At 44.3% G+C, this 20,656-nt stretch overlaps 3 protein-coding genes and 1 long non-coding RNA gene across 6 annotated transcripts; 1 reads left to right on the forward strand and 3 right to left on the reverse strand.

The window, feature by feature from the left end:
- Window positions 1–5,056: 5,056 nt before the first annotated feature.
- LOC149269009 (uncharacterized) lies at window positions 5,057–5,877 on the reverse strand. Of its 2 annotated transcripts, none has more exons than XM_089466996.1 (2): window positions 5,517–5,877; window positions 5,057–5,449 (listed from the first exon to the last, which is right to left on the reverse strand). In XM_089466996.1, the coding sequence occupies exons 1-2, from the start codon at window positions 5,782–5,784 to the stop codon at window positions 5,382–5,384; spliced, it is 336 nt and encodes a 111-aa protein (XP_089323122.1). In that variant the 5' UTR covers window positions 5,785–5,877; the 3' UTR covers window positions 5,057–5,381. The 2 variants fall into 2 exon arrangements, with proteins under 2 accessions (XP_089323122.1, XP_089323123.1); XM_089466997.1 differs by having other exon boundaries at window positions 5,526–5,876.
- A 2,327-nt stretch (window positions 5,878–8,204) lies between these two features.
- Window positions 8,205–10,161, reverse strand: LOC108612224 (uncharacterized). The gene is given in 2 exon segments (XM_089466974.1): window positions 8,205–9,562; window positions 9,565–10,161. Coding segments are annotated over 2 exon segments (1,575 nt in total). The 5' UTR covers window positions 9,874–10,161; the 3' UTR covers window positions 8,205–8,296.
- A 282-nt stretch (window positions 10,162–10,443) lies between these two features.
- On the forward strand, window positions 10,444–10,932 carry LOC149269010 (uncharacterized). The gene is made up of 2 exons (XR_016269776.1): window positions 10,444–10,549; window positions 10,625–10,932. It is a non-coding gene; the product is annotated as an uncharacterized LOC149269010 (long non-coding RNA).
- On the reverse strand, window positions 10,844–20,467 carry NT1 (Neurotrophin 1). 2 transcript variants are annotated; one of them, XM_089467196.1, is made up of 7 exons: window positions 19,994–20,459; window positions 15,830–16,294; window positions 14,771–15,714; window positions 14,379–14,510; window positions 14,133–14,279; window positions 12,194–12,785; window positions 11,527–12,111 (listed from the first exon to the last, which is right to left on the reverse strand). In XM_089467196.1, exons 2-7 carry the CDS (start codon window positions 16,286–16,288, stop codon window positions 11,677–11,679), a joined length of 2,709 nt encoding a protein of 902 aa, XP_089323322.1. In that variant the 5' UTR covers window positions 16,289–16,294; window positions 19,994–20,459; the 3' UTR covers window positions 11,527–11,676. The 2 variants fall into 2 exon arrangements, with proteins under 2 accessions (XP_089323321.1, XP_089323322.1); XM_089467195.1 differs by having other exon boundaries at window positions 10,844–12,785; window positions 19,994–20,467.
- Between the last annotated feature and the right edge of the window lie 189 nt (window positions 20,468–20,656).

A 20,656-nucleotide genomic window follows, 5' to 3' on the forward strand; every position in this document is an offset into this window, starting at 1 on the left:
CAGCTCTCTAAGCTAAAAGTTTTCAACTTTAGCTGAAGTGCGTCGACAATTTTGTTATGGAATAATTAAAAGACGAACTTTCTACGCTAGACACTTCTTAAGCCGCTTAGCTTCAAGAATATATATATTCATATAGTATATATATTCATGTAAATAAAAAATAACTTTAATTGCGCAATTTGTGTGCCAGCTACGAGCGCGACTAAGTGGACAGGTTCTTCTCCTCTTCAACTTGATTTGTATGCGCTCCCAGCGAGCGACGCGTCGACAGCCAGGATGTGGCTAGGCACTAGTTAAGATGCTCCGCGTCTGGCACATAAATAATAAGTTCGCATGACTTTTGTTTTTGTTCTGCTTTTGTTCTTATTTGTATTTTTATGCATTTTGGACAGCTGACTACCACAATAATTTCGCCGGCAGCATACAAAGCGCAGGGCGAGCCGCAATCGAAGCAGCGACAACAAACAATGAATCATTTTCACCCACTGCAAGTCCGGCGAACGGTTCAACAAACCTCACTTGATTTTTTGGAAATAATATTGAACAAGTCACAATATGACAGGTAATTTAATTAATTAGCTAACAGGTGTGGGAAAGCGAATTGTGTGAATTGAGGCCGAAGTACAAATGCTCTATGCAGAAGTATTATAGCAAACTTCTAACGATTCGGTAATACCGAACGAATTTTAATTGAATTTCAGATGAGATTTATATGTAATAAAAATAAAACCACAAGGTTGAGGCAAGAGTGAGCTGCTTAAAGATATCAAATCTAGAAAGGTTAATGAACCAAAAACAACTTTCTACGTTTTTGTTATGCAAACACATTTATTTTATTAATATTTCAAACTTTTTTCACCAAAAATACAAAAAGTAGATGTTCTAAAATTAGACAAAACTAGCCAAAATATTTATTTATTAATTCCTTGAATCTATCAGCCATTTACATACAGCATTCAAGTTCACTTCAATACTAGAAATATTCGTTGACGTCTTTTGCTGACGAAAAGATTTCAGCTTTGCCCAGACTTCTATGTGATCAGACTTCTTTAATACCTAAAAGACTTCAATCCAATTCGAAGATCAATTTAGTTTGAAACAAAATAAAAAAGAAGGCACAAGGCTGCTGCGCAAATGCTCTAAAAACAATACAAATGCTTAATAAATATTTAAGTTCGCTTTGCTGTAAAAATGAAGCGATCGATTTTCCTTGAGATTATTTTTATTTTATTCCACAATACGATAATAAATCTATTAAGAGCGGAAGCTGAATAAGTATTTAAAATTAATTTTTAATTTATTTTTATTTTAGTGTTAAATACAAGTAAATACATTATTATATAAAACTGTCTTAAAAAAAAAAAAAAAAAAAAAAAAATTAACAAAAAAATAATTGAAATATATTAAAATTTTTTAGTTCAAAAACTTCTCAAATTACAAATGAATTTTAGCTCCAAAATTTTTCTATACCAACAAATTAATTTACAAATATTAATAATTTTCAGCATTAATAAATAATAGAATTCCAATTGCTAATAAGCTGATGCACATATATAGAATTAGTGAAATTCGAGCATGCTTAAGCATATTTGAGCGCTGCGTTATAAATCGGACATTGGATTTATTTGCATTATCAATTTTGTCGGCCATAAAAGCAGCAGCAGCAGCCGAAGCAGCGACAGCTACAGCAAATGCCAGCTATAAACGACAAGCGGCAACAAGTTCAACTTAATTACATACATCCTACACCCAGTTAACAGCAACAGCAACAGCAACGGCAACAACAGCAACGACAACAACAACAACAACAACAACAATTGATGCGTCAACAATTTTTGCACTTTTGTTTCAAGGTCGCAACGGCATCATCCACACAATTCACGTCATCATCATCATCGGCAAGATAATGAACATCGTTTCAAGTGCCTGATCTGATCCTGTTTGTCAAGAAGGAAATGAAACGAGAGCTGCGTACGGACTCTATAGAAAGTTCATCGTCTGGATGACCTTAGCGTACAGGATTTGCTGATGATGTGTTTAAGTTTTGTTGTGCCTTTCTAAAGATGATGTAGCTAGAGACAATGAAGTCAACTAGTCGAGATTGTGACCTTAAATCAAATTCAACGCTTCACGTCGCAAATAATGAATGCGATATAATTTAGAATATGTCTATGCGCTGTGTGGCATTTCCCTCTTAGAGTACGCTCGCCTTAAATTCTGATTAAATGGCTCCCTGAACGGCTCTAAGCACTTGAATCCTGATGCATAATGGTCTCACAAATCAAACAATTGCCATTAAAATAGATTTATGAACATTTCGGCACACTCATAAATCATTCCACCCACTAGCTGATATACGCATGCATATAAAGACATAGCAGAACGGACAAACATTCCTCGTCTGCGTGTGCTGCAAACGTTGCGGAAGTCAAAGGCTAATTAAGGCGCTTGACTTTTAGAATTGCTAGTAATAAAATTACGAGCTGCTTGAGTCTTGGGCTTTGTTTTGGTTGCTCTGGTTGCTGTTATTGTTGTTGTTGTTTTAGTTGAGGCGCGTTTCTGGTCGGATGCATTTAGAGCTCGATGGCAACAATTGATTGCCCTTGCTTTTGCTAACTCGAGCATGGGACACACGGGCGATTAAGGCGTGCGGGGTATCACACGCCCTCTCTCGATCTCTCTCTCTCTTCCTCGCTGTGTCTCCCTCTCACTGCTTGCGGACATACCACGCGACGCGCCCTGTGGTGCGCCATTCACACATGAAGATAGCATGAAGATCGGCGAGCAAGGTCAAAGACGAAATTTAAATGCCTTTTGGCATGACCGACACAGAGACCGGCCGACCGACCGACCGACCGACCGAGCGTAGGTCTTGGCCAGGCCAAGAGATTCTCATTTGCAGCAGCAACAACCACAAAAAGTTGCCAAATTGCCGCAGCTGGGCGAAACAAGTTTTATCTGCGGCCAGTTCAATGGCCAAGCTCTTGAGGGTCAACAACAGGATGAGGTTCAAGTGCGTATAACAAGGATGTCCTTGGTGGCAAGAAGCCTGGCCAGGCAGATGTCACACAGATGCAGAAATGCGTTTGTTACTCTCTGCGCTGCATACCAAATGAAAACGAATGACTTCAGAAACGAACTTGTCGCAGCCAGGAACTGTTGCAACAGCAGTAAGCCGTAAGCCGTAAGCCGTAAGTCGATTTGCATATAGATTGATTATTTATTTATAAAGATATCGTAATACAGGGAGGGCAGACTGATTGCATTTTAACGCTCGCCGCGCCGATCGGATCGAATCGGATGGGATCGGATCGGATCGTTCAAGGCGTCCACTAATGACCCGATTAGCGTCTAATTGAATTATAACATAACCCACGCAACGCGCAAACAAAGCAATGAATTCCAAATAACTTCGATGAGATCGAGCGCACTTGAACTCCGAAACAATATCTACTACATGTTTAAAGCTCACATCCGAAATAAACCTGCTCGATGACTTTACAAATACTGCCCGCTCACGAGCTGACGCAAAGGGAGTATATAGGTTTTGTAGATGGCCGTATGTTTATGAAAACAACTATATATACATGCCTCAATGATGAACGGGTATTCTACAGTCGGTTATACTCTGCACACTCGACTCATTCTCAGCTTTGTCGACAATTTGTTTGTCCGGCTTCGATTGCATTGTTTCGGCCATTGGCAATGAGTGTGTTAAACCCATATGAAATCTATATATAGCATCATTTTCGTAGTCATGCTCATTCAGATTGGGGCCAAAAGCATACAGGGAATAAGTGCATTCCAATTGGAATGCTATTATTACTAATTATTGCTTCTTCTAAATTATTGATATAGCCATTGGCCAAACAAGTTTATGGATAAATGTAAACAAATTCGCCGCATTGTTAGCCCAAAATAGACACACAAAAAAAAAAAGCGCAGATTAATAATCATAAATTTGGATGCTGTTGCCACGCTTCATTCATCCGCACAAAGGAGTACGTATAAAAACGTGATCAAATGATAATTAAATAGCCAATTTAACGGCATTATTTGCACATTAGTATACAAAACGATTTGTTCCTGATACTAAAATTTATATAGCAAATAAATATTTCAACCAAACTCAGCAGCAAAAGTCAGATTAAATAAAAATAATTAATAACTGCGAGCAAAACTCACATTAAATATAAATAATTATTAACTGCGAGCAGAGGTCGTTCACGCGTCAAATTCTCGGCTTGATTTGCACTTGACAAATTATGAAGTTTATATATCTCGCACTCATTAATTGTTTGTATATTTTCGTGCTTATGGGCAAGGTTCACATAGCGCTCATTCATCATTCATTTGGCATGTAAATTTTATGCAAAGTCCAAGCGCCACAACGTGCTGATCAAATTAAACGGTTATTCTCGCACCATAAGTCTGTCGCATTGGCGTGGGATTAACGGCAAACTGCACCACTTCCGCGCAACCTTTCAGCGCTGCAGCTCAAGTGGGGCTGCTCGACAGACAGACAGACAGATGGGCACAGCCGGACAAATGGGCCGAGAGACTGATGGAGTTGTCGACGCGCTTGACAGCTGGCTGTGTTTATTTATGGCCCAATAGCCAAATTGTTTACCAAATGTCAGCCAAGACATAGCTAAGGGCTTACATAATAGATGCCCGCCAAGATGGATTCGCCAGAGCGTGTTTTATCACTCTCATAAATAACGCATACGCACCGTAAAGCATAGCAGCCCAATAAGAACGGCAGCTGGCAGCTAATAGCTGGCTAAAAGGCGGCGTGACAAAGTCTTTACCATGCTGTCGAGCACTTTTAGCTCATGACTCTAGCATTTGCATAAATATCATTGACCATTTGTGGCGGCATCTGCTTTAACTTCAGCCGCTGTCGCTGCCGCTGCGCTGCTGCTGCTGCTGCTGCTGCTGTCACGTCGCGTCGCCCGCGCTGATTAATTCGCGTCTTAATTTGTTTGAAAAGTCTTTTAATTAGCGCAAGCCCAGATGCCATAAAGCAGGCAGCCACATTTGAATTTCAAATAGATATATTTCGGCTCTTTATTTTGGCAAAACGTTTTTATTTTATGACATCTAACACTAATTATATGTATAATACTTTGTAATGTATGGGGTGTTACGGCTCTCTCTCCTTCGATTCAATGGGTCATAAAGTCGAAACGCTTGATCGCCTACTATAAATTATTATATCGAAACATTGTCTTCTTTTTTTTTGCATTTTGTTGCTTAATTGAAGCAATTATCCTTGTGCGTGGAATTGAAGCTAACGTGCGCAAACTACTCAAGAATTTTGGTCAAGAGCGCAGCTACAGTAAGTGCTGGCTATGAGTGAGGCTAGAGCTGAGGCCCATCTAGAAGTAGTGTCCGTAGTGGCCGTGATGGTGATGCAGTCCGTAGTAGCCGCCGTAGTAGGGATAGCCTAGAGTAGAATGGAGCAGAGTTTCAGACAGGCATTATTAGACAACAGCTCGCCGCAGTGGACTCACCGAACTCACCCAGGCCGTAGTAGCTGCCGCTGTAGTGCGGCCAGTAGCCACCGTAGTAGCTGCCGCCGAAATAGGGCGAGTAGTAGCCATAGCCGTAGGAGGCGGCACCGTCCAGATCCTTCTCCTCGGCCTCGACGCCAGCCTCCAAGTCGCTGCTGGCGGCCTCTGCCTGCGCCGCCTGAGGATGCGGCGCTGCCTCGGAGCCGCTCAGCAGCAGGCAGAACAGCGTCAAGGAGAGCAGGAGGCAAGCGGAGTTGAAGCCGAACATGCTGTTGCCGGATTAGTTTGCAAGTTAGTGTTTGTTTGGAGTGGTGCTTGGTGGTGCAAATGCCACTTGATGTGTACAACTGACTGACTCTCGAGCCGTGCTGCATGTTTATATAATGGCTAGCGATTCTTGCAACGTCGCCGCCGCCGCCATCAAAGCGCAGCGACAAAACAATTGTCTACGAAAATTTGCCTACAATTGGGCGACCCCACGGCTGCGTGTGTCCCCGGCAGTGCCCCACCAGCCGAGCCACCCACCCACACTGGCCAGATTATCAATGAAGCGTACTCACGGCAACTCGTGCCTCGAGGGCCACGACGGGGCTTCTATTTCTTGCATGACCGATTACTAATTACAATGCTGCAGCTCGATCTGCCTCTCCCTCTCTCTCACACACTCGAGATCATTCTACCTCTCTCTCTCTCTCTTTTTGCTTTGGTCAGTGGGGTCAATGTCGTAAACAATATTAATTCTTATATGACTGCCCATAATTTATTCAATTTAATTACAATTGCCCGCTCACAATGTTTAGCTCCGGCTAAAGAGGTTCAAGAACCCTTATGACGTCCAGAGATTTGTGCTTACATAATGCAAACACGTTCCCCAGCCAGCCAGGAGTGGGGAGTGACGGTGAGTCCCACTCGGAGAATTTATAAAAGGTAAATTTATGGATGCCTGTCCGCCAACCCGAAACGACAAACACGAGCACTATAAATTTGACTTTTGCCAAAGTGGCGAAACAACATTCTAAAGCAATAAAAAATAAAACTATTCTAAATCTTATATCTATAATAAAAATGCTAAATAAACCTAAGGCTAAATGAAATGAATGTGGAAATGAGCGAGCATCCATTTGCCATCTTCACTAAATATAACACCCTATTAGTCGCTGACGTCTGTGAAAAAACTCGATTATAAAGTGAAGCAAATATGTTTACATAGGCAGGCATGTTTACATGGAAGCTGCTCGGAAATATGTTTTAGTAACGGAAGTTAAGGTCTTGCATATATACGTTTAGGTAGTTAAGCTATTTTAATATAGGTAATTAAGGCATTTAGCTATATATAGATAAGCAGCTCAATTTATATTCAAATTAGTTGTTTCAGGTCAGCCAAGCATGAAAAACTGAGAGCAAGTGTAACTTGAGACGTTGCTCATCTCATTTGTCATCATACATGGATTTCAACTCATCTCTCATTTCATCTCAGCTCATCTACTTCATCTCAGCTCTCAGCTAATTGAGCTTACATTTCATATATTCCATTTCAACTAAAATTTGATCCAGCTCATTTCTCATCAGTTTCATCATCGCTCAGCTAATTTATCTCATTTACAATCTTTCTCAGTTCATTTCTCGTATGTTCCATTACATTTATTAAATCTCACCTCATCGAATTCAGCTGATGTTTCATATATTTATATAATATCATCTATTTTTATATTTAATCTCTTTTCTTTATCTCATCTCTCTGCTATTTCATCTCATCTCACATCCGTCTCATCTTATTTTTCCTCTCATTCAACTCTGTTTCATATACTTTATTTCATCTCTCATCTATTTCATCTCATTTCTCCACAATTTACCTCATACCTCATCTATTTAATTTCATCTCTCAATTAGTTCAGCTCATCTCTCATCTGTTTTATCTCATCGAATTACAGCTCATTTGTCATTTATTTCATTGCATCTCTCATAATTTCTCTCTTCAGATCTCCCCTCTCCCATTTCAATTTTCCTTTTACTTTTGTATATATGGATAAACCTCAACAGTTTTTGTTAATGGGCACACAGTTTTACCTTTTTTTCATCGCACTAAATTTGATTCAGCAGGTAATCAGGTCAGCATATTTCATGTTCTTTATGCCTCAACTTTATGCTTTATGCTTTATGCTTTTCCTCTCCCATTCTCTTTCAGCCAGCTGCTAATTGTTGACAGCTTTTCAGTTGGGTTTCATGCTTCGCGCTGAGTTTCTCAGCAATTTGTATGTTGTGCGGGGTCAGGGTTCAGCACAATGGGCTCTGGTACGTTAAGAGAACCAGCTAAGGTCTACCCAGCTACCCAGTTAGCCAGCTAATTGCCCGTTTGCTTATCTAAATTACCGCGTTAACCAAGAACCTGCGTCACAGCCGTTGTAATTAGGCAAATTAAATGCTTGGCTGCCCTGACGCAGAATCAAAAAGAAAAAAAATAAAATAAATAAATAAAAACAAAGACAAACATAAATTCATTATGCTCGCCAAAAACAGAAACACGCATAGAACAAGACTTTCATTGAAATTTATGTGAACTAATTCAAATCGCAAATAAATTTGACTCTAAACTAGAATCAACTTTTCCGGTTGAATCTCTATCCTCTTGATTCAACTTTTTTAGGCATAGGCATATGCATGGGCAATATTATTGCTGTCGCCAAAAAGTTTCCATAAAATTATAATTTATTCAAACAACAGTCAATGCTTATACCAACTTAAGGCTAAAGGCAAATAAATAATATTTTATAGCTGCTAAACTATTCCAGATCTTGCGTCGTTATAGAGTCCTGTGTCTTCGGCATATCGGGGAACTGATGGAAGAGCGTCGCCGTTGGCTTCGATTCGCTAGTGAGGCGCGTATCGTAGATGCGGCCCTCGTTGTTGATCAAATACCAGTTGGGCGTGGGCGTGATCGGTGCGAACTCCTCCTGGTTGAGCGTTGTGATGGGCGCTGCAGTGGGCAGCTTCTTGGCGATGTCATCCAGCTCCTTCAGATAGACGTCCAGGGCGCGATAGTCGCTGTTGTTGTGCACCTGCGCGGCGGGCACGAACTGTGGCGCAGCTGCCAGGTCGTGCTCCTGCCTCAGGTTGCGTATGGTGGACATGACATCCGCATAGAGCACAGAGTCCGGCGAGGGCTGCGGTGGGCGGGCCGCTTCCACTTGCTTTTGATTGCGGTTGTTTGCTGCTTTACGTGAGTTCACCAAGCGGCTGGCCAATGGAGTTGCGGAAGTTGTTAAGCTCCCAATTGTCTCTGCCACAGCTGCTGCTGCTGCTGCTGTTGTTGTTGCTTTTGTTGTTGTAGCTTTTGTTGTTGTGGTTGCTTCATGACGGAAGTTGCGCCCCCTGCCAGCTGTCTTTCTCTGTGCACTCGCTCTAAACAGTCGCTGGCGACGTCGTCGACTGTCGCAGTTGGTTGCATTTCCACAGAGCGAAGGCTTCGACTTCGGCTTCGTCTTTGGCTGTGGCTCTGGCTCTAGCTCTGGCTCTGTCTCTGGCTTGGCTGACAGCTCATTCGGCTTCCCTTCATCGGGCACAATGCGTGTCGCATTCTTGAGCAGCTCATCTATGTGCGCCACGAGCTTCAGGCCATGCGGCACATCATACTTGGAATCGGAGCTCGACTCGGTTTGCCGCTTGACGCGCTTGCTGCGCTTGTGCTCCTGCAGGAGGGCAGCGCGCAGTCGCTGCAGCTGTCCGCGCTGGTAGAGCTGCTGCTCGAGCGCCTTTTGGGTAATGAGCGTGTGCGTCTGTCGCTGGATGTGGCGCTGTCTCAACTGTGGCTGCCCCTGCCCCTGCCCCTGCGCCTGTCCCTGGCGCTGCCTCTTCAGCAGTCGCTCCGTCTTGCGCACCGAGGCGAGTATCTCCATGGGCAGCTGCAGATTGTTGGCGAACAGCGGCGCCAGCTGCGTCTCCTGTGTCAGCAAGTCGCCCTCAGGCGATTTCACTCGACGCGGCAGGCGGTGACGCCGACGATTGGTGCTCAGCTTACGTGGCTGCTCCCAGACAATGGGCTTTGGTGGCGGCGCGATGACCGCTGCTGCCTGTGGACGGCTGCCTTCTGCCTCAGTCGCTTCAGCTGCTGGAAGTGCTGGGGCGGCTCAATGATGCGTATCACGTCGCCCGCATCGTCGTCCACGTAGCCAGGTCGTATGTCCTGCAGGTGCGGCGGCACGCGCTGTGTGGGCTGCTTGGGCTCTGGCCGCGAGACGCGATAGCCAGCAGGCGCCACTGAACTCGACGTATTCTCAATTCTAATGGCCAGGCTGTGCTGCAGCAGCATAATCAGCAGCACAGAGATTGGCCTGCGCAGGCAGCTCCTTTGTCTGAGCATTTCGATTCGCACTTTTACTCTCACTTTCAAGGCCGATTTTCACTTTCAACGATGTCGACGGCTGCGTCGCAACTGCCTCGAATCGGCGCTATCATTGCGACTTTATAAAATTTCCTCAGCGTTTTTCCAATTTTCCAGTTTATAGCCCCGACGTTTGATTGGGTTTCGGCACTTTTCTTCGCTGCCAGCTCATTTCTCCTACAGCCATGACGAGCCATTGCAGCAGCGTTTACATCGTGCGACTGCAATGAAAGCGAAACTGGCAACGGGCAACGGGCAACGGCAACAAACTGCAACTGCAGTGACGTTGCAAGTCGCTACAAGTGCTGCGGCAGTCAGTGTTATAACCGGTCAAAGACGTTGCCCCATGCCATGCTGCCCCTGCTTCCCCCAACAACAACTATCTCCACCACATCTTCTAGAGTTTATTTGTGGCCACGTCTTGATTTAGAAACCCACTTTGCATATGCAAAAACCTCTCGAGTTTGGCACATTTCAGTGCAAAACTAGTTTGAAATCAAATTTTCAAGTGTGTTTTTTCTTTCACGTCTAAACACTCATTAGTAGGCAAAAAACAGTCCACTGAGCCTAAACTTGAACTTCATAAAGCTTTACACATATATACAAATAAATAAATGTATATTTGTATATATAGAATGGTGTGGCTATAGTGAAAGTAAGCTTAATTAATTTACATATTGTTAATTTAGTTATTTACCTTTGTTTTCAATGAATACATTTGCATTTAAAGCTCTCATTTCGCTGGCCATTTAAAAAGCGCGCTTCAATGCTAACTCTCAAAAGCTGACTGCTATGCCGAGAGCGTCAAACGAAACGTTGGAAATGAAACGAAGTAGAGCGTTTGCAGCTTGAATGATTTTGTTGTTGTTGAAGACCAACTTTGAAAAATCTTTAAAATATTTTATTAAAGTATTAATAATTAAATTAATATAAAGCTAAATAATGCATTTGCTGTTAAAAAATTGCGTTTGCTGAACATAATACTATGCAGCGTCTGTAAAATATTTGTAAAAATAAATTAATACTTTAATATTTGAATTTGATTTTTGTTTTTATTTTAATAAATTATTTTATTGCTAAAACTCAGCTGTTTGTTTTCGAAAACATCGCTACTTGCTACGAAATAAATAAATAAATAATTATTGAATAATTAATTAATTAATTAATTGGATGCTGTTAGACATAGAGTTAGGTAAGATTAGGCAATTACGTCATTCAGTTGCAGTAACTAGGCAAGTATAGGAGGCACAACTACAAGCTAAGCCAGATGAGTCTCGATTCGATGCGATTAATACAACAAGCTATCTATGTTAGCCATGGGAGTATAGAGGTTTAAGCTAAGGGAGTTGCATGCGTCTTAAGTTTAATGATCCACAACCAGCGGCTGCCAGGCATTGTCGTTGGCATAGCCATAGCGTCCAGCACCACCAACAGCACCGCCAACCGCACCACCGGCACCAAAGCCCATTCTACGCTCGTGCGATGTGGGCACCACATGTTGATAGGCCACGCCCATGCCCACGCCCAGATTAACAGCAGTCGGCAGCGTGGCCGCAATTGCCTTTACTCTAGATGGATAACGTTGCTCCACCAGCCGCGACTCCTCCACAGCGTAGTCGGGCTCCTGATCGTCGAGCGAGCTCACAGCTGCCCCATCTGTGCGCCTGTTCTTCTCGAAGAAGTCGATGATGGGATGATAGCTATAATTGATGCGGCGAGTGCCATTGTTATTGTTGTTGTTGTTGTTGTTGTTGTTGCTGCGGTTGTTGTCGAATATGGAGTTCACAAGCGGCGGCTGTGGAAATGCCGTCGATTGCTGCTGCTGCTTCCTCTGCTGAACGTAGGTGGTTGGTAGTGACGCCTCTGGGCTGACTGGGATCGCGTTGCTGGGAGCAACTGCGACAGAGGTCGTCGTAGGCTGTGGTGCATAGAAACGTGGTCGCGACTTTTGGAAGCGCTGTCCCGATCCCTGTCCCTGGCCCTGGCCCTGGCCGAGGGCAGGGTTAGATGATGCAATTGAGCCGGATGCAGCAGTCGCTTGGTGGGCATGGGTGGCAGTACCGACACCGGCTCCGGCTCCGGCTCCGATTCCAGCCGCAGCTGCGGTTCCAGTTCGGGCTGGTAGACTGCTGGTGGCGGCTGTGCTCGATGGTTTGCTGGATAGGTGTACGGGTATCCGTACTCGAGTTGATGCTCCTTGATGTCCCCCAGTTGTGGCTGCGTGGGTGGTAGTAGTGGTTGTATAAATACGCTTGCGCTTGATGGGCACGCGCGGCTGCTCCCCAGCCAATACGTTTACCTCTTGATCGGCCTGCGTCTCGCTGGGCGATAGATCCATGTCGATGTCGACGCGCGCCTCCGTATGCTGCGGCCGCCGGCGGCTCAGCTGGCTGTAATACTTTTTCGAGCTCGAGCTGCCAATGGAACTGCTGCTCTTGTGGCCCTTGTAGCCGCCAATGGCAAAGGGATCCTCGTCGTCCGGCGGACTCAGATAGGGGCCAACGCTAGATGGCGCTGGCAGCTTGGCGCGCACCTTCTTGCTGCTCAGATAGCTGAGCTCATTGTTCGGCGCATAGCTCAGACCCAAGTCGTCCTCGTCGCTCTCATCGTTGTAGTCCAGGTCCTCCTCGTTGATGGTGCTGTAGCCGTTGCTGTTGCCATTGTCCAGCTTGTAGCCGCCGGGCGAGTACTCCTTGGCCTGGATGGAGGACAGCGGCGGAAACTGCTGCCGATAGCCGTCCACCTGGCACGAACAGCAGGTGGGCACCTTGAAGATGTCCACATGCAGCCCGCGCACCTTGTCCCAGCTCAGCAGCCGATGGTAGTTGTACACCTGCGAGCAGTGCGAGCGATACGTCTGCGCCAGATACGAGCAGCTTTCGCCAGGATTGCTGCCAAGCAGAGAAAGCCAATTAATTAGAACACTTATTTGCGGCTCAACTGTAAGTGATGGAGGCCTGAGCCTGAGCCTGAGCTATTGCCACTGTAAAGAGGCTAGCTTATGAATAATCAGCGATAAATAGAGTCTTGCTTTCTTGCTCACAGTTGACAGCAGATTGGCATAACGCCAGCATTAACTTATCTTTAGCTGGTCATTTGAGACGTTCATCTTGCTGTAGACGTTCATCTCGTTTCTTTGGCTGCTGCTTACAATATCATATCTCTATCCTAATCATATGGTTTAAGCCTCATTTGCTATCTGTATTTCACTCTCTCCCATCACATAATCTTCACTGTCTGTATCATTTTCTCTTTGTCTCTTTGATTTGCTTGTCTTCTGTTTACGATCTCTCTTGAAATGTTTAATTTATGAAATAATTAATTTGACCATCTATTGTGTATTTGTATGGTGTGTTTATCGTTCCTATTCTCTATTCTTGTCTCTCTATCGGTATTTCTAATATATTTTTCTGTAGTCTTCTCTATCCCTATAGATATATATTTCACTCTTTTTCTCTACTTTTAAATCACTTACGATATCTCGTAAAACTCTTTAAAATAAATAAATAAAAAAATCTCTTTTTCTTTCGTTCTTCCTCTCTGTGCGGTTTTGTCTCTTACTCTGTGCTTCTATAAAGTCTTCTGTTTTTCGTCTCTTTCTCAGCAGTATTCAATAATTAACTATGTGTTTTCTCTAAGTCTATATGTCTCTCTTACTTTTCCTTCCCCTCTCTCTCTCTCTCTCGCTATCTCTCTATCTCTCTCTCCCTTCCGTTTGCTGTTTCTCTCTTACCCTCATTATCTCTCACTCTCTGTCTTTCTCTCTCGTTTGCAGTGATTGTTCTAGTCTCTTTCACTTATAACTCTCTCTCTCTCTCTCTCTCTCTCATTTTCCTTCAATAAACCTTTCACTCCTTGTCTATCTGAATCTATTTCTATATATACAAATATGTATACCCTATCATTGTCTTCCTCATCTTAGGCAACCTTTAAGTGTATAAAAATCGTGAGAATTTCGCCAATTGCTCAACGCGTATTTTTCCAAATTTGACCGTACATGATTATTATTTTGATCAATTATCTTAGCTGTTATTAGTAAAACGAGACCAGCTCAAGTTTAATTGCGAATGAAGATGACGCTGCTTAATAGCCTCTCCATTAACTGGGCCAAAAATAGAAACGTGTTGATGTAACTGTGACTTCGATGGTGATAATTATTGAGTTCCACGACTCTTATATGAATAGCAAATGAGGCTTTTAATTGCGACAGAGCTCCACTCCACTGAGATGTGGCTCACCTGCACTTCTCCAGACGCAGCGTCTGCGTGTGCTGTCCCGTGTTGACGATGAACTTCCACTCGCCCGACGCTGCCTTGGCCTTCTGGGGCCGGGCGTACCGGACGATGCTCTGGCACATGCTGCCGGCGGTGCCCTCGTCCTCACGCCTAGGTGGTTTCACATGCAAGAGAAAGGCAATCAAAAGTTATTTTAAGACGAAAGATTTCTAAAGATCATTCGATCTGTCGATCTTCTGCTCCACTCACCGCTTTTTATTGACAATATAATCGTCGAACTCGTCACCGAACTCGAGATTGTTGTTGGGCTTATCGTAGAACTCGGCCAGCAAAGCGCTCATCGCATTCTTGTGCCGCCTGATGCTGCCCATGATCTGTTCGCTGCGTGGAGGTGAAAGTGAAGAGTGTTGTGTGTGAAGAAGAGAGTGTTTGGCTGAGGTTAAGTATGAGAGGAAGAGAGGGATGAGGGGAACCACCGACAACCGACCACCGAAACCACTATACTATATACGTGTGCAAAAGCATTTGGAGGAGGTGTACCAGAAATAAATTACTTTTTATTTTTAAGCTAAACATCTTACGACAACTAGACTAGGGCGGGAACCGAGAGCAAACCAACCAACTAACTAAGCGGATCTTACAGCGGATAGTCGTCGGTACGTATGCACATGTTGTTGGTGAACCGCTCGCACTTCTTGTGGCCCACCACGACGGGGCTGTGGGCGCTGGCCGACGTCTTCGGCCGGCTGCGACTGTAGAGGGAGTTCTGGACGCGCTTCCGCTTGATGGGCGGCATCTTGTGGCTGGCCGGCGGTCGCTTGTGGCTGCGATAGCGTGGGCCCGCGATCAGCTCCTCGGGACTGGGCAGCGGCTCCTCGGCGCTGCTGCTGCTGTTGCCATTGCTCACCTCATAGAGCCGCTCGTCCGCAGAGATCGGCAGCTGGGTGCCGTTGAGGCCGGCAAAGGCGAGATCCTCGATTTCCTCATACGACTGCGTGGGCGTGGGCGGCAATGTGGAGGCAGTGGCTGTGGCTGCGGCAGTGGCTGCAGTTGCAGCTGCTGTGGTTGTGCCTGCACCGCTGGGCAGCTGAAAGGCGGTGGTGTTCAGCTTGATAGTGCGGCCCGCTGCACCGCCCAGCAGCTGCTGCTCGCTCACCGAGACGGGCACAGAGCGCGTCAGCTTGTGCACAAATTCGTTGGCTGCGCGGCGCACCCGCCTGCCGCGAGTGGCGTTCGCCTTGGGCGATGGCAGCGGCTGTGGGGCAGTGAGCGCCTCATTGATCATCTGCGGATCGAGCACCTCCGATTGCATCTCCTCGAAAAAGTCCTCCAGTGAGCTAGCCGCCTGCTCCTGATCCGCCGCCGGCTGGCTGCTCACATCAATGGTGCCCACGCTGTCGTCCTGCTCCGACTCCTCCACAGTCAGCAGATCTTTGCGCTTCTGCAGCGGCGTCTGTCGCAGCGCAATTGCTGCCAAGTCGCCGCTCAGCTGTATATGCTTGCGCGCCGAGCTCTTCACCAGATTCGCCAGATCGTAGACAATGGGCAGCAGCAGCTTCTTATCGTCGCCAAACATCATGCGAACCTGCAAGCCAAAGGGAAGAATTAGACAAAGCCCAGCTGTAGGTGTTTACAGATGAAGTCTCTGACTTCCCTCAGAGATTTCACTGTAATTGTAGACAATTCTAGGCGTGGCTCACCTGCTCAAGCCGCAGCTCGTGACCCTGTTTGGCATTCATCTGAGCCGAGATCAGAGCCGAGAGTGCCAAACGCTGCTGCGAGGATAGGACACGCAGTATGGGCATCACTTCAGCGAACTTCTGGCGCAGCGCGCGATCCGTCAGAGCCTTGGACAATGCCGTGCGCAACACCCGTTCACGCCAATCGAATTGCGGCAACTGTTTCTCCGGCTCCGGTTCATCCAGATCCACGCTAAAGTCCAGCATGTTGTCCTCCAGCTTCTTTTCGGCCTGTTGTGCCGCCAGCTGCTCGTCGGCCAGCTGCCAGTCATCGTTGCTGGCTGCGGCGGCATCCAATTCCTTGGCATCGGCAAAATCGAAATCCAGCAGCTCCTCCTCGCTGGCGTTGACCAGGTCCAGGTATAGCACACAGTAGAGCAACGCCCAGAAGAGGCAGCTGAATGCGCGGCCCGCTTTCATTTTCCGCTGCGAAGCAACAAAACAAACGAAAGTTGATGAGAAAATGGGCGTTCAGATTGCAGTTATTAAGACGAAATTAAAATCCACAAATAAAAGCACTCAAAACTCACAGCAACAAAAACAGAAACAAAATTCGAATAAAAGCCCCACAAAACAGAAAACAACGAAAATAATTTGTTATTATGCGTCGCACGCTTTCAACGGCGCATTCTAAACGAAAGACTTAGGCAACGAACTTTTGCTTTCGTTGCCACGGATTTAAATTTATTTTCTACGCCTTTCCAGCTGAAAGTAAAAGCCATTAACAATTGTAATAAAGCCGTAAACAGCAGCACTTGCAGCCACCGCACCACCACACCATCGCACCACCACACACGGTGTCAGCGGTAAGCATAATCAAGTCATGACAGCGGCTATTACAGCAGCCACCGCTGCTGCTTTTAGGTAATCGCCATTGGCCTAGCCATAGCCAAAGCCACATAGCCATATAGCCATAGCCATATTCATAGCTAACGCTAAATCACAGTCATAGAGCAGTCATAGCCATCGCCACATTGTGGCCAACATCCACATCATCTTCTTTGCCTGCTCAACAAGGCGTGAAGCATCAAACAACTCATAAGTGTCGTTGTCAGTGTAGTTGTTGTTGTTTTTGTTGTTGTTTTTGTTGCTACTGTGGTGGCTGCTGTTGCTGTTGTGTGGCTGCTGTCAGGTTTGCAGCCATAAATCAGGCAACCTCTGCGCGCTATGATCTATGCAGTGAAATGGGCAAAGACCTTGTGGTTGATAGATAACCTACCTATTACACTATACAACAGCATTGCGGCACTCGGCAGATGTAATAATTTAATATGCCAAGACCATAACAGTAATGGGCTTTCCTTTTGCTTCTGATCGCATATAATGGAAAAAGCTACAGCTTGAAGCCGAAGCCTCATTAATGCGGAAGTCTGGGCTTAACAGAGTGTAACTCGCATGTGGTAGCTCTTTCAGTTCACACTGATTGGCATGCATCCGAAATAGTTTTCAATTTGCACGCTTGCTGACATAAATCTCTGGGAAACACTTTTATGAAGTCAGTGGGCATTATTTGTTGTTTGTTGTTGTTCTGAAGTCTATAGACACTTTCCTTCAGCTAAAGTCCAAATTAGCCAGAAGTCTGATTCAAATATTCTTAAATGATTGTAACTCAACTAAGAGCAGCTCTATTTTCAAAAGTAGATCTCTTCTTATTAATATTTGTACAATTATTTTACTAACATTTTTATATTTTAAATTCCTTCGCTAGACTGATTCCTGAATGATCGACATTTGCAGAGCTTTTTTTTTTCGATAGTTTCTCTTAATGAATATTCTGAATAAATATATATAAAATATTGCTATATATCTTTAGTTTTCAAATACATTTGGATATTGTTTAATATGCTGAAAATATTTAATTTAATTGGGCTATTTATTTATATAATATACGTGATATATTGTATATCAAGTATCACCACAATACAAATATACATATATAGAAAATTAATTTTCAATCAATCTCCGATAATCATCGGAATGTGTATCAAACAGTTAATTATGTACAAATAAATATAAATATATATAAATATGTATGTATAATACATACATAAATCAATCTTAGCTTCACAATGCAAATCTGGAAGGTTCCAAACATTTTCGAATTTGAGCAACACAAAAAAAGAAAATAGAAAAAGTTAAGTAAATTAATTTATTATAATATAAAACAAAATTTGATTAGGTTAAGTATTTTGTAGATTTCCTTCGTATATAAATTTGCTAAGCCCATTTATAATTAACTCAAATTCATTTAGTATCTTTAACTGTTTCTCAATCATTATCAATCAGACCAAAGCTGCTGCATTTCACAAAATGAACTCCCCATTGAGCAGCGAGTCATGCTTCTGTCCTCAGCTTGAACTTGCCCACATTCATTTACATACATGTATTTCTATAAATAATTTTGTTTTTTGTTTTTGCTGTCACACAATGGAAATGCTTGCGCCCACGGAATGCCAACAATTGCATTCGAAAGTGCTCGTCTGTGAATGCCAATGGGAGCTGACAAATTCGAATGCTAACAACACCCAGTCTGAAGGCATGGCTGCTTGGCTGACTGCCAGCAGCTCCTTGGGGCATCGTTAACGGCAGCATCCCGCAGTTGCTGCTGCAGATGCTGATGCTGCTGCAGATGCGCTGACCTTTGCGCCATTGAAAAGTGAAAACTTGGCTTGGGCTGGCTTGGCTTTATCTATCGACTGGTTGACAGTTTAGAAAAGGCAGCCAGCGACATTAACAGGCGCCGCACACTCAACCAAAACAAGCCACAAGGCCAGTAAATAATACACAATCACACACACACATATATATAGGTGTATATATACAAAGAGCCGTCAGCAGCATCTTCAGTGTGTACTATGGCCGCCCCCAGCTGCCAACGAGCTGCGATTTGTGCACATCGTTTGTTTTTGCGCAGGTCGTGAGGATGTTGCCGTTTTGGCCACATCTTCAATTTATTTTGCACACCTGCGCACAGAATGCCATTGGCCAAGCTCAATGGCCTGAGGCATGAAAGAGAGAAAGAGAGACAGAGAGAGGGAGAGGGAATCGCTTCTGGTTTTTAGCTTTTTTGTGCGGCCTTTTGCATATGCGGTGCCGGGATGCACTGGGCTCTGGGAAAGCGTTGTCATGTTGGCGTATTGCAATGATGCCATAAATCAAATTAAGCCAATAAGGCGAGCTGCAATGCGCTTCCCACGGGTCTCGGCTGAGTAAAAGTGAATAGACACACAAATTGCCAGCGATGCTCGAATGCAGATGCTGATGCTGATGCTGCAGCTACTGCAAAATAATTTCACTGCAAATTCTTTGGTTATCTTAATTAGCTTACGATTCGCGTGCGTTGCGCCGTGCAACAGACACAAACTGGGCCAGTCGAAAAACACATCAAGCAGCAAGAAGCAGCGATAAAGCGGCGCTGCAATAAGAGAAACAGACACAAGCAGCAAGAAAGTCGCGCGTCGAGAATCCTATAAGCAGAAACCAAGCTGCAACAACAACAGCAACAACAAGCACAACAACAACAACTAACCGACTAACCTAGTAAGCTCAGAACTCGCATAACGAGCTAGACAGAGAGTTCGAAGTTGTGTGGCGCATTGGCTATCGAAGAGCCAAAAGCTGAAACATTATTGATGGCGCGTGCTGACACATTCAATTTGCCGGCCCTAAACGAAAGACTTAGGCAACGAACTTGACGCCATTAAGCAAACAACAGCAGCAACAACACGCAGCTCACGCACAGCTTAACCAGCTGACACAATTTCCTCGGGCGTAAAGAATATAAAAGACAAAATTAAACGAAAAAAAAAAGAATTCAAATTTTTGTTGAGGTGCCTCGTTATTGTTGTTGTTTTTGTTTCTTTTAGAAAGTTGTTTCCATTTCACATATTTGGCTAAAGAAATAAACATAAAAAGATTCCATTTTCGATTTGTGGCTGTTGTTTTATGATTAATTCATTTTGGCCAAGAAATCAGTTCGTTCGGCCCGTTTATTTCCGCAGTCAACAAAATAAAATCTTTTATCACAAATTTTCACTTTTGTTTCTGATATTTGACTTGGCAAACATATAGAAGATATATATTTCGATGTACGACTTGTGTTTACTTTTAAGCTAAGACAATCACCTTCGGCCTCGTTTAATTGCTGAGAATTGCAGCTAAAACGTCTTCTTCACCAATTTTCACTTTTTTCCTTCTTTACTTCTTCACTTCTTGTAGGCAAATTTTCACAGATTTCACACGCGCCTAAAGCTGCGGCCACAGCGCTTCTCCGCCCAGATCGAGAGCAGGAGAGTAGTAGAGCAAACAGACTGTGTGTGTGTGAGTGTGTGTGTACGCTTTTTTCTCTTCAAGTCTATAAATAACTGTTTACTGCTGCCGCTTGCACACGTCTTAACGCTTTCAACACTCGCCGGCGACTGTTTGCAGAGCTGCCGCAGCGGCAGCTGCTGCTGCTGTCTCTGCTGCTAGCGCTGCCTCGGTCGCTGCCTTGGCTGGCTGCGCCGTTGGTTCTGCTGCGACGTGTTTACATTAAATTGCCAATTGTCTAATTGCTTTTCTTTTGCAGTTCGCTGAACCGTTAGCTTGGCATTAAAATTCACAATTTCAATTTGCTAAATAGCTCGCACGTAATGCGGAAGCTCTAACATTTACGCCTCATTTACAAAGTTCGTGTCTTAAGTCATTCGATTTTTTCTATTTTTGTTATTTTTTCTTTTTTTTTTTTTTTTAATAACTCCAGTGGGTCAGGAAGCATACAGCCCTAACGGAAGCTTGACAAATATGCAT

The sequence above is a fragment of the Drosophila arizonae genome, chromosome 4 (genome assembly GCF_054131065.1).
Source record: "Drosophila arizonae isolate 15081-1271.41 chromosome 4, UAZ_ARI_1.0, whole genome shotgun sequence".
NCBI classification, from domain to species: Eukaryota; Metazoa; Arthropoda; class Insecta; order Diptera; family Drosophilidae; genus Drosophila; species Drosophila arizonae.